Source organism: Diadema setosum, chromosome 19 (assembly GCF_964275005.1).
Source record: "Diadema setosum chromosome 19, eeDiaSeto1, whole genome shotgun sequence".
NCBI classification, from domain to species: domain Eukaryota; kingdom Metazoa; phylum Echinodermata; class Echinoidea; order Diadematoida; family Diadematidae; genus Diadema; species Diadema setosum.
Window position 1 is genome coordinate 18,976,511 of NC_092703.1, and position 13,470 is coordinate 18,989,980.

A 13,470-nucleotide genomic window follows, 5' to 3' on the forward strand; every position below is an offset into this window, starting at 1 on the left:
AGAGAAAAAGAGAGAAATTCTATGCCCACATGTCATCAAATTAAATGATAGACTACCATTTGTTTCAGATGAGATGCTCTAAAAATCCTTGTCAAGACAAGCAAGTATAAAGCCCTGAGACACATTCAGTACAAACTTGTCACAAGCAGGTACTGTATAATTTGTTATTTCTTGTGTCAGGAGATAACAGATATTTTTGAGTTTTCTCTTGTGATTTAACATTGAAACTATAAGTGCACTAATTTCATACAAAAGCATGTGGCAATATTTTTGCATGTTGTTAAATTTGCAACCCAACAGTGATTTGCGAAATTTCCTAAAATTAAACCCTCGCAAAAATAACACCAATTACACTATTCAGTAACATGGATGCCTTATATATTCTGACCACATTCATATGCTTCCTCAAAAAAGAAGAAAATCAATGATTATTGCAGTTACTGGACAGTGACATTGACTTCGTATTCACAGTGAATTATTCATAACATAGCAGGGCAACTAATGTGGCTGAAAACAGTTGATGAAATAATAATTTCAAAATTGAAAAAGACACAGAAAATATACTACTGACAGCAGTGTAAAAGGGGCTCAACTGTCACATGATGAGCCACACTTTAGGATATTTTCCCTTAACACTTCTCATCTTTTAACACCTCTAACTATGTCTTGAGTGAACGCTCAATTAGCAGCTACTCCATGGAGGGGTGATGTTGGGATGCTCTAATAATAGTGAAGCAAGGAGTGATGTGGTCTGACGTAGCTTCATCCCACTGGGAAGGAGAGGTGTTTGTCAGGTGATCCAATGTACACACACTGGCAGAGGCAAGATGGAAAACACCCTAAGAAGGTTTCTGGTCTAAGGGACTTAGGGAATACCCAGCTGTCAGTAGAGGAAACCTAAAGATGCAACTAGGCATGTGATTCGGCTAAAAGTTGTAGAGTTATTCAAATATTGACTCCTGAGTGTCAGTTAATAACAAAATGCTAATATAAATAATATTCAAGAAAGGAAAGGGAGTTACAAATCAGTAAAGTTACAGCATCCAAGACTAACATTTTTCAACAACAAAAAAAAAAAGGAAAAAAAGATGAGAGACAGATCCTCTACTAAATGGTTAGTTGAGCAACATCTTTGATTGTATTATAAACAAAATCTGAAAATCATTAGGGTTATATCTGCTAAAAGACCCTTGAAATGGGGAGAAGTCAAATTCCGAGATGATTTACCATACGGGAAAAAAAGATCTGTAATATGGTTGTGAACTGTCTTTCCTCAAACCTAATACATGTCTATTCCCTTTCATAGTACACATGTGCACTGATGCCCTCTTCATTTAATCTTGTAGGAGACACAATATCTTTTTTTTCACTTGTTTTTCCGACCCTTTGTTTCCCATGACTATACAGGGATCATTCTGAACAATTGAAAATTCTTTGGACCTCTACTAAGAAACACCATAGGCTCATTATACCATTAAATCTCCAGTGAAATGATTCCTCTGTATTATTCTGGTAGTATCATCTGTCATCTTTATTGGTTTCATATGCATAGAAACTGATCATGTAATGTTCACATGATAATGGTGATGTAGGATGGAGATACTTCATCTAACATCTATAAAGCAAGTTTTCCTTTCTATACTTTTTCTCATTTTTTTTTTTTTTATGAATGACAGTTTCTGTATAGATTTGTGATCTATAAATATTGTGTGCAGTTTTTTTTTTTTAAATTCTAATTGCTTGAATAAACTCACTTAAATGATGATGCAGGTACCTTGGACGGTTAGCACTTAGACTCGAGAGAAATGTTACTCCATGGCACAGCTTCTACTAAACTATGGCAGACTACTGACACAAGAGGGCAGCATACCACAATCTATACCACACAACATACAGGTACTGTCATACTACTAAACTGTTAGGGCAGTAGGTATAAGCCTATGTAAGAATGTAACACTGCATCTGAACAAATGAAGGGGCAGTCTGGCTGCCAGTCCAAGCTTTCTTCATGATCAACCTCACTGTAATATATCATAACTGACCACAGACTTAGTCTGCACATACCTAGACAGGACAGGCCCTGTATTCATGTTACTGTTAGAGACTCACACTCAACACGAAGGTGTCAAAGACTAGATCAATATCTCAACAAAGATTACGTTCAACTTACTGCATGCAAAACTAATGTATCTGCAACAAGTAACTGTTACCAAACTTCCGATTTCAATTTTGTTTATGTGACATATCCTGGAAACTAGCAAGACACTGAAATTCTCCTGTTGTTCTTAATAAACAAGTGTGCTTATCTAAAATTCACCACTCTGTTCTCAGTGTGAACATCATGGTTGGATCCTGCTACATTGAGGAAAATGGTTTCTGAGGGATGTTCATATGATGAATGTACATGATCAAATCTAAAGCTTCATGTTGTCAGTGTGAACTTACCATGTCATCCAATGAATTCTCCCATAATGATGCTTGGACATAAATAATGCTGAAAATGGTCTTCACAGCAACAGCAGTATAACTCACCTCGTCACATGAGGCACATCTGGGCATGATGAGTTCTGCGTAGTGTCTTTCGCAGTAGATCTGTCCCTCCCGGTAGAAGTAGCTGTTGTCTACCAATAGCTCCTCACAGGTGTTACAGGTGAAGCAGAAGGGATGCCAGCAGCATGACTCGTCTTCCATCTTGTCCACAAAGATACCAATCTCTCCAGCCTCAATCTCCCCTCCACACTTGAAGCATTCCTAAATATCAAACAAAAAATCTACACTGACCATTTCCATTCAGTTCATTCTTTCCCATGATTGAGTGGAACACATCAACTCACATCATTCCCATAATGAAAAAATAAAAACAAAAAACAGTTTGTGCACATTTTGTGGTAACCGGTGGTGACAAAGGAATGTGACAAGTCACAGAAAGTTACAATACAAGTATACATCATCAGCTTTCAGAGGACCATCTTTGGTATGAATTCTTAACTTTGGTATAAATCTTTATTTTTGGTATGACTCTTCCTCTTTGGTATGATTCTTGTCTTGTTTAATAATCAGATAACCTGTAAAGCTTATTTGAAAAAAAAAAATCCAGAAAGTGATCACAGTACAAAAGACCTGACATTTTTAGGTAGAATATCAATATCAGTATTATCATCATCCCGAGAGAATTCCACCTCTCTTTTTGCAAATGAATCCCTCTGAATACTTCCAGTTGATAAAACCCCCATTCCATACAACAGACACCCTTGAGCAAACACCAACAGACCCAAAATTGGTCAGATCCCTCAGCAGTCTCCAGGACTAGATAAAAAAAATAGTGCACGTGTGCAATGGCTCTCAAAACCTTTGGGAGATCATTGAAAGACCGTTAAGTAGTTTTCCACCAAATTTCTCAGAGATCTCTGTTGGAACTCAAAGATTGCTTAACATTCACGGAGAGACCAATAAGATGATTGAAAGATCAGCAAAAGATCATCTGACATCTTGAAATCTTTGAGACATTGATCCAGATCTCTGAGAGACTAGTCTTTTAATGATCCCTCAATGATCTCTCTGTGATCTTTGTGTGATCTTCTCCAAAAATGTGGCAATTAATGAAACTGTCAAAAAATGATTGAAAGACTTAAGCGCTTAAGCGCCACTGAAGGACTATTTTCTTGAAACATTGCTAAAAGACTATTATGAACCATTTCAAACACTTTTGGATACCATAGAGACCACAAAATTCATTGAGATATCATTTAAAAACATGAAAGACCTCAGAGATAATTGAAAGTTCACTAAAAGATCATTCAAAGATCTGTACATTTTTTTAGTCTTTCAGTAGTTATCCAGGGGTCTTTCCCTTTGTGGAATGGGGTAAAAGACATTAGTGTGTGACTGACCCATTGACTAGTTGACAAACATGAACAAACAGTCTCACCATGTCCTGAGGCAAATAGTCTTTGACCTTCCCAACGCCAAAGGCCGTCTCATCCCGGAGTTCCAGGAACTGGCTGAAGCTGTCATTGGAGGCAGCCTCTCCAAGGAAATGACAGTACTCTTCAGAGACATCCTTCTTTGGAATCTGGATAATCAGCTGACGGTCACGGTACTTCTCACCAGGGGTGTGCAGTCTAGGAATTTGGTTGTTTGGTAATGAGTTCATGAATTCCTCTATCTGTGGAGCAAAGGATTCCGTATTTATTCAACCTGACCATCCATGTACACTCTAAATCGTCTACAATTCTAAGTATGTATGTTCTTGTAGTAGAGGTCAATGAAGAAGGAACAAGAAAATGGAATGTGATCCTGCATCACCAAACCAACCATAAATTATTACATGGGTTGACTTTCCTGTAGGCCTCAAGGGCCTTAGGTGTTTTCTGATAGAGTGATCATTTCACTATCTTATTTCAAAGTTCTGAAGCATGAAAGTAAGTGTTGAGTAGTGATTAATGGACTGTATACTTTAGTCCTCATAATCATGTCCCTTTATATATGAGAATCTTTACCTGTTGAGGACAGACTGATTTTCCCACAGATACTCGCCCAAGTATACTTGGGACTCGTCCTCAACGGGTTAATGGAGGTTCAACTACTTTTGGAACCAAAGGAGGGGCTTACCTTAGAGACAGAGAGTCCATTGGGGACCCATGAGTATCCCAGAGCCAGAGCCTTCTCCTTGGTCCTCTGAAGCTGGGCGTGGTCCTCAATGGGAAGATTTAATCTCTCGAAGACGGTAACCAGGTTGTCATGGATGAGGTCGTGTTCATCTCGGCTGCAGTGGCAAGATGCACATGTATTCCTGCAGGCAGAAAGAAAGAATGTCAAGACAGCTGAGTGGCAGTTTACATCACAGACAGAATATGAAGAAATCTTGGATGGAAATGGGGTCATGTCACAGATGTGTTTAAGACCCCGTTTACAGTGTGGGGCTCGGCCATGGCCGAGCCCGCCTCCATTTCAGTGTAAACGCGCAAAAGGCCAAATGCGGGGCCAATTCCTGTACTATTTCGCTATTCAGGATATCAACCCCCTCAACGTCGAAAACTAGTATAGTTTAAGGTGGGTTTGTCCTGCAAAGGATTTTTCCTTCGGCAAAGGCCTCTGCCCGAACGGCGACTTCGTCGCCACGGAATCCAGTTGAAGGGTCTGAAAACCAGACTTTACCAAACTGCGTTTGTTTACAAGCAGAGCGCCACTACAACAAAATATTGAAAGGTTTGAATTAAAAGCGCGGCCGAGCCCAGCAGTGTAAACGGACAAAATTGCGAGGCTCGGCCCCGCAATTGAGGCTGGGCTCGGCCGCGGCTTGGCCGCGGCTCAGCCCAGCCCCGCACTGTAAACGGGGTCTTAAACAGAATGGCAGTGAAGTGATTGTCATGATGTAATGCTGAATGAATTAATAAAAATCTGTAATGTTTGCATAACAAGAAGATCTATGACTTCACATACCACAGGGTGACCTCCTTCATGCTTCAATCAACTGAGAATGCAGTGAGTAGATGGAAAGTCATAGATTGTCCTACATTCAGACAACTATTTCCTCTCTGTGAGTGTGTGTATGTTTTTTGGTTTTCTTTTTCTTTTTTTTCACGGCAAGAATTCATCGAACTTTTGTAAAATCATTGTCACTGGCTACTTCTTTCATTAAATCTCAAAATTACACTGGCTCCTTCCAATCCACAATGAGCATCGTTTGCTTGACTGGCCCAGTGGGATTCAAGGGATTACTCACTCTGCCATCTCTACACTGGATTTATTCTTATGGACATGTTCAGGGCACAATTTTTAGACACACCTATGTGACCGTGCATCACAAAACGAACAAAAAGTTGCACCCCTTGATTTTACGTGAGGACTCAAAAAAGGTGAAATGGATCAACCATGTCAATATTAAGTTTTTCATATTTTCTGAAAGAGCTACAGTTTGTACCTTTCTGAAAGAGCTACAGTTTTTACCCTTTTTTCTGCATTATTCTTCAGTTTGGGATCATAAAATGGACGGGAAAGTGCATTTTCAGCAGTTTTTCTACAAGCCTTCTTGTAGACTTCATCATGGACTGAATGTGTTAATAGAGCATGCTCAATTTCAACTTAATCAGATAATCCCTTCATTGTTATTGCTCCAGTGGTTTACAACCTGTCTTTTGTCCCATTCATCACATGGCTAGCACAGTTTGGTAACAGCTTGAATAGACAGATAGATCCTGTACTTCAGAACCTCTTTTCTCAGTTCTCACTTTTCCAGAGTGTGTGCCTTCTTTTCCAATATTTAGATAGGTTAGGAGAGTCCATTTCAATTGACCTATACATCATTTTAAAGCTTAGAGTCTGCTCTTTCAGAATCTGTCCTTAACTAAAAATCCATGTCTGGTGACTTTTTGTTGGTTTTGTGATGCATGGTCACATATGTTCAGTATCTACATCAGCAGAAATGTTACTCAAAAAACAAAATGGTTTCCCTCTCTTTCATATTAAATCCACGCAGAAAATATACAACACAATTAGAAACAACCCACATATTATGTAGTACTGATTGATGAATGTACATTTTAATGGTCCATGGGCATTTTTAAGTTCTGGGAATTGTCCTCTGGGTACAATGATCTGTATTTATCCTCTTGGATATGACAGAGAGTCCAAACAAGAATCACATTAGATTTTTGCATTCACAGTACACAAAACATATAAAACCTATTTACACAATCTAGCTATCATAAAACATTAATATATGACTTCTATTTATGCAAGCAAAAATACAATGTATGTCACATACATGAAATTCTAAGTTCATCAGTAAGAATTCACCTGTATCTGTTACTTCATAATTTCTGGGATCAAACAACTACTGACTCAAGTTAGGATTGTATACCAGGTAGAAAGAATTGCCTCTCAGATTTACCTAAAATCCACAGTACTTGAAAACAGAGCAGTTAGTTGACCGCACTATACCAAGCAGCAAGACACAAACTTACTGCCTTTATCCCTGGGCACATTTCAAGCACAACTCTAGTAGAACTGTAAGTGAACATCTTTTCTAGGAGAGGAGCGCCCTCTGTAGTTGAGACATCACATTTCAGCTTGCACTTGGAGATCCATCACCAAAATAAGATTGCCACATGTAGAGAACTTACACAAGTTTGTCTGAACTACATACATTAATGACAGAAGTTGACTCCCATCTGTAATTAGAGATATGGTAATTTTGGCTTGAAGTCTCAACATGGCAAATAAATGGTATTTTCTGTCTCCTACATCATGGGTTACTAAAGAAATATAACTAAAGAAAAATAAAGATATACAGAATGCAATTTTGATGAGAACAAACTTAGCTGTTTGGCTGAGTATGCTTTATTTTATATTCTGAGTGACTGTGTAGTAACATAGTTTCACATAAGACATACAAATTTTGAGGAAAAAAAAAGTAAAGTTTTTGATTATCCAAAGGTACAATACTGAAACTTCTCTTTCAAATTTTGGACCAGAAATCACTTACATGCCAAAAACAAAACCAAACAGTCTCAATCACCCTCTCTCTCTCTCCCCACACACACCCCCGCACAAATACATATGAATGAATAAATAAATAAATAAATAATAAATTAATAATTAGATAGATATATAAATAAATAAAAAATAGACAGAATAGATAAATGAATAAATAAATAAATGAATAAATGAATACATAAATAAACATATATCTATTATACAATATTAACATTTACTTTGTAAGATATAAAATATGTTGAAAGATTTTTTAAGAATTTCTATCATTCTATCATTTCTATCAACTGTTTGTTTTTCATTTCTTTTGATTATTGTACATTGTTATGCGCAGTTGAGTATACATTCTTGAACAAACTGTGCAATATAAATTAAAAATTACTATTCTTATCATTATTACTACCACACACACACACACACACACACATATATATATATATATATATCATATAAACAGAATAAATAAATAAATAAATAATAAATTAATAATTAGATAGATATATAAATAAATAAAAAATAGACAGATAGATAAATGAATAAATAAATGAATAAATGAATACATAAATAAACATATATCTATTATACAATATTAACATTTACTTTGTAAGATATAAAATATGCTGAAAGATTTTTAAGAATTTCTATCATTCTATCATTTCTATCAACTGTTTGTTTTTCATTTCTTTTGATTATTGTACATTGTTATGCGCAGTTGAGTATACATTCTTGAACAAACTGTGCAATATAAATTCAAAATTACTATTCTTATCATTATTACTACCACACACACACACACACACACACATATATATATATATATAAATATATATATATATATATATATATATATATATATATATATATATATATATATATATATATATATCATATAAACATAACATATACAATATATAGAAATAGATGTCAAATATATCTCAGATTGGAATTTGTGTTCAAGGGGTGACACCTCCCAGATGGACTTACTCACATACACCATTACCAGCCGTGGTCACACTGGCAAAAGATCAAGAAGTTTAAAATCTTGAAGTTTTGCCAGTGTAACTGCAAACTTCCCCAAAACTTCTTGCAAAACCTCCCACTTAAACTTGGAAATTTCTTCTTCTTCTTCTTCTGAACACTCGCAACAGGAACTTGGTACAGTCTGTCTGCTTTGCTGTGCATGCTCTAACTCTAACTTTGAGAACTGAAACATTGAGAAGTTAAGCCACCAGTGCGGATGGACGAGCAAACTTTACAAAGACTTCTTGAAGTTTCACTTCGCAATCTTTTGCTAGTGTGACTGCGGCTACTTTTTCATCCCAGCTACATACCAGATACTGAGTGTAAAATAGGAACATGTTTCTCACCACTTCTTGATTCCACATCTCATGGCCAAATATACTAGACTCCTTATGTATACTGACTCAGATTCTACCTGTCATGTTACCAACAATCAATATCTAATTGTAGGTATCATTCCCTTATCAATTCTGGGGTTTTTAATCCTATCCTAGAAATCTTCAACAATAATTCATTATTTCTCATACTGTGTCAGTATCACTTTCTTTCATGCCCTAATGATGAACAAATTCATATTTCCTATTTGTCCTGTTAGCTTTGGTAAGGTTTTTCCTTCTTGTTCTCCAACACATACCCAAAGTTTGTGTTCTGGTTGTCAAGTCTTTAGTTTTCAATTCAATTCAATTCAATTCAATTCAAAATGATTTTATTTCCATATAAAGTAATACAAAGTAATATACATAACGCTTACATGAGTACATGATATTTAAAGGAACTTTGAATCACGTAAGTTTCAACAAAACATTAATACAATTATTATAATGATATCAACTCTGGTTTGGATAAATAGTTCACATCTCCATGTGCTGTCATTTATTTGACTCTATTTTTTTATGTAAAAAGCAATAAAAAATCATGACAAGCACAAATTTAGCCTGGACTCAGGTGGTTTGACAATGACACCCTCTGACAATTTGGAAGTTTTTTAAATTGTTACCTGTATCTGTTTCAAATTTAAGAAATTAAAACTTTCAAGCAACATACGCATAAGAAATTCACAGTTAGAGTATTGAAATTACCATACAGAAGAAGGAAGCTATGGCATTAGAAAATAATTTCTTTGTTTGCTAATTTGTTTATTTATCTATTTTTATTCATTTGTCTATGTATTTACTTACTCATTTATTTACTAATTCATCTATTTTATAAATTCATTTTTACATGTATGATAGCTTTGCATTCAACTTGAATTCTACTTGACTGCTCATTTTCTGAAGCGGCACTTCAAACCAGTGATGATTAATTCTGTATTTTGAAGCATTTGTTTAGCGGTGAAAGGAGATTTGGGTAAAATGAGCAATCTAATTTGAGTTGGAGTAAAACAGATTGCTGTAGGCCTGAGTGGCTAAGTGAAAGCTGATAGCTTGGTATGCAGTCAAGCATGAAGGCAGACTGGACTAGGTTCTCAGTTCTACCTCCTCACTATTAATCCACATAATGAGATTGACTTTCTGTCAAGAGTAGCAATGAGAGATTGGAGAAGGTTCCAGTCTCTGTGATGATAATGGTAAGTACAGAAAGAGATAGGAAATACTGTTACAAATTTTGGGATTAAATCAGCCTCCTTCAAGCTGATGCTCCAATCCAATTATTTCAGAAGATTTCATGCTATGCCTCCTTCCTTCTCCATGCCACATTTAAAAGCAACTGTGACTGTAACAATTTCAGACCGGATGAGATAGGAAATCTGTTTATATGTTAAGAGCTGAATCTCCCAGTTTGTATTGCGGTGTCCACATAAACAGTCCTATGTGCTTTACTACAACAACTACAAAAACACAACAAAAAACAAACAAACAAACAAACAAAAAACAAACAAAAACTGGCCTCTTCAGCATTTCTTTAGCATAAAACATGTGATATACATGGTATAACATAAGATTTTGAAAGATTATATCAAATCAGCACATCTACTGAGTTTACTTAAATTTGGATAAATTGCAAGAAATGGGACAAAGATCATTTCAGGACATTGCTTAGACTTAAATCTATGATTATTCTTTAGTTTTGGCTAGATATAGTATCACTTACCAGCTCATTGGCATACGGGAAGGTACTGCTTAACAAAAAGATAAATTGACTTTGGCTATGACTTACCTGGTGAAAAGTTTATGTATAAATATGCAAAGTTAAAATGGTAAGTACATAAGTGAATAGTCAGTAAGTAAATAATCAGATAAGTAAGTGCTATCTTGGTCTTATTACTTCTTCATGCTGATGTTTTGTCAGACATACCTTGGTCACAAAATATCTATCTAAATCTTTATAAAGTATTCAGCATCATGAACATACTGTGCCTTTAAGCACCTACCATAGCACTCTCCTACACTGCACTTAACCAAGGCACACTCAAGACACTACATCTCACTATGGATGACCAATGAGAGCTGGCTTCCTTGCCATCATTAGACTGAATCAATCAAGTCATCTACAGAGCAAACTGGACTAATTGAATTCATGTACAATCAATGCGGTATCAATCTGCATTCCGCTCTCTCCATGATTGCTTGATTTCAGGCAAGCTGAGAGGGAAGGATGCAGTGTTTGCATCTCCCAAAGGAAAAAAGCAGCTACATCACGCTGGAATGAAGAGTAGCTCAAGTACATCAGTGGTCGTTTTCTCTTATCATATCACCACAACCACTCCAACCTGATGACTCACAATACATTACTGCAACCTAAACCATGCGTATGAGAAAGCTTCTGTTGGCAGAGGCTACATAGATAGACACATTGCAAGATTACTTCCTCTGGATTGCAAAACTCAATACCAGTAAATGATATATGATAGACGCCACAATAAAATGATACATTTAATCTATCATTAAACAAAATCTATGCTGATTTCATCATAGTCATAAAAATATGCATTGAAAATGGAAACTTTACAACACTGTGTGATCATATATATCACTGAATTCAACAACAAAATAATACAAATATAGGAACAACATGCAAAGACATTGATACATATACTTATCTTCCACTTGAATTCATGAGCATGTTTACCACTGAGGGTTTGAAAATAAAACCCACTGAATAATACTTAAAGGCATAATTCACCATTTGCAGATGAAGCAAAAACCTAGCATTAGTGCTGTAAAATAGTTCTAAAATGTGAGTTAGTGATATAAACAACCACTGTAAAAACATGAATCCGTATTATTGACGTTAAGTATTGTTAAAAACACAAAATGTGGACAATAATTATGATAAAAATGTTTCCACACTAAACTGTCAACAGTTATGGTTATTTAACAAAAATACTGATATCTCCTTATATTTTAGGCTTTATTGTAAAAATTTTATATGGGAGAATGTTTTTTGATACAACAGACCTACACATATGCATCACATGTGATATCTTGAAAATTTTTTAAATCACTGCTCTCAAAGGTAAACTGGACCTTTAAAGTGAATGGGAAAGTGTAAATGCAATATAAATGTAGCAGGAATGTAAAATATGTAAGGGTGAATGTCATTGAAATTTTGAATTCTTCAATTTAGTGTTTAGCAGATTTAGTTAACAGAAAAATGTGAATACACATTAACTGCTCGAAGTGTAGCTATAAAAATAAAACCATAAATGTTATCACTGATATAACACTCATAAAGGAAAGCTGCAAACAATCAGACAGTATGAATTGGAGCACAACCTAATTTTATGTCTATGCCAGTCAACATCCAACCTGCCAGCCCTGTGAATTGGACCCACAACACGGACTAAGCAAACTTCACTTTTATTTCAGGTAGAAAGGCTGCAAACTTGTGAACCAGCCTCCAAGATGTGTGAGTTTGAAGGAGTGAATGTACCTCTATTTGCAGGACAGATCTATGCTCCCCTGTTGACCAGCTTTAGCTCCTTAGCCCACACGCGGCAAACCACAAAGGTTTGCCTAAACTGCCTGCGCAGCGACCTATTTTTACTTCCTAGGTCCCCCTGGAAATACGGTTTCAAACTGGAGTACACAAACCCTGCACCTTCCTTCAAATTTGCTTGATTAGTTTACATGTGGACTTGTGAGACCAAGGCAGGCTGCAAGCCACACGCAGGCACTTCAAAGAGAAACGTCATCACAGAAATTCTGATTGAAATGTAATGTGACAATTGCAAAAACATTCAAGGATTGAAAAAGAGAATGACCCAGATTTGAGTCTCCTACAGATTGGATGTCACTTGGAAAATCAATCAAAACAGATTGGGGAAATACTGCGGCTTCTTTTACAACACTGAATGGATGCAAAGTAATGTCAGATTGAAGCTAAAATTGATTTTTGTCAATACCAAAGAGCGATTTTCATCAAAGACAAGGTCACATTCATTTGAGAGGTGATACCAGACTAATGCTTACTAGAGAGAGAAGTGTTTTTACAGCAAAGCACATTCATTTTATAACATATCTCATTTCTTTTCTTCATAGGTCCCTACTGATTATGCATTTGAAACAAAAGTCAATAAATGAATAATTCATCTCACTGACTGAAAGACATAGTCAGTTTTTACATATGAAAGGATGTTGTCTCAGTAATACAATAAGATAACTTTTATGCAAAAGGAAAAATCTTGCACTTACTTATGAAGTAGGTTCCCTTTCATAGTGCTTGTTTCAAAGACATCGAACCACTTTGATCTGTCTGAACTTGTGAATTTATGAGAGATACAGTGTAGAATTTGATTAATAACTGAACTCATCTTTTGTGAGGGTAAAAGAGAGATGCTCCAATCATAAAGTTGCATATTTTCAAGCTCAACTGTATATCTGAAAAGTAAATGCAAACTAGAATTTACTGTTTGTTGTTGTTATGGTCGAGTTTATCTACAAAATGAATTTTGATGAAATTCAAGCACTTTCATCCTTACCTTCTAGAGTATATGCAACAAACTTTCAAGACTGC

At 35.8% G+C, this 13,470-nt stretch overlaps 1 protein-coding gene across 1 annotated transcript in view; it reads right to left on the minus strand.

Moving 5' to 3' along the window:
- Nucleotides 1-13,470, minus strand: part of LOC140243099 (testin-like) — a 242,322-nt gene that overhangs the window by 54,174 nt on the left and 174,678 nt on the right. Inside the window, exons 3-5 of the mRNA XM_072322832.1 lie at nt 4,612-4,792; nt 3,929-4,165; nt 2,533-2,751 (exon numbers count right to left, since the gene is read on the minus strand). Of these exons, the coding sequence (XP_072178933.1) occupies nt 2,533-2,751; nt 3,929-4,165; nt 4,612-4,792 (637 nt within the window). The remainder of the gene's footprint in view (nt 1-2,532; nt 2,752-3,928; nt 4,166-4,611; nt 4,793-13,470) is intronic.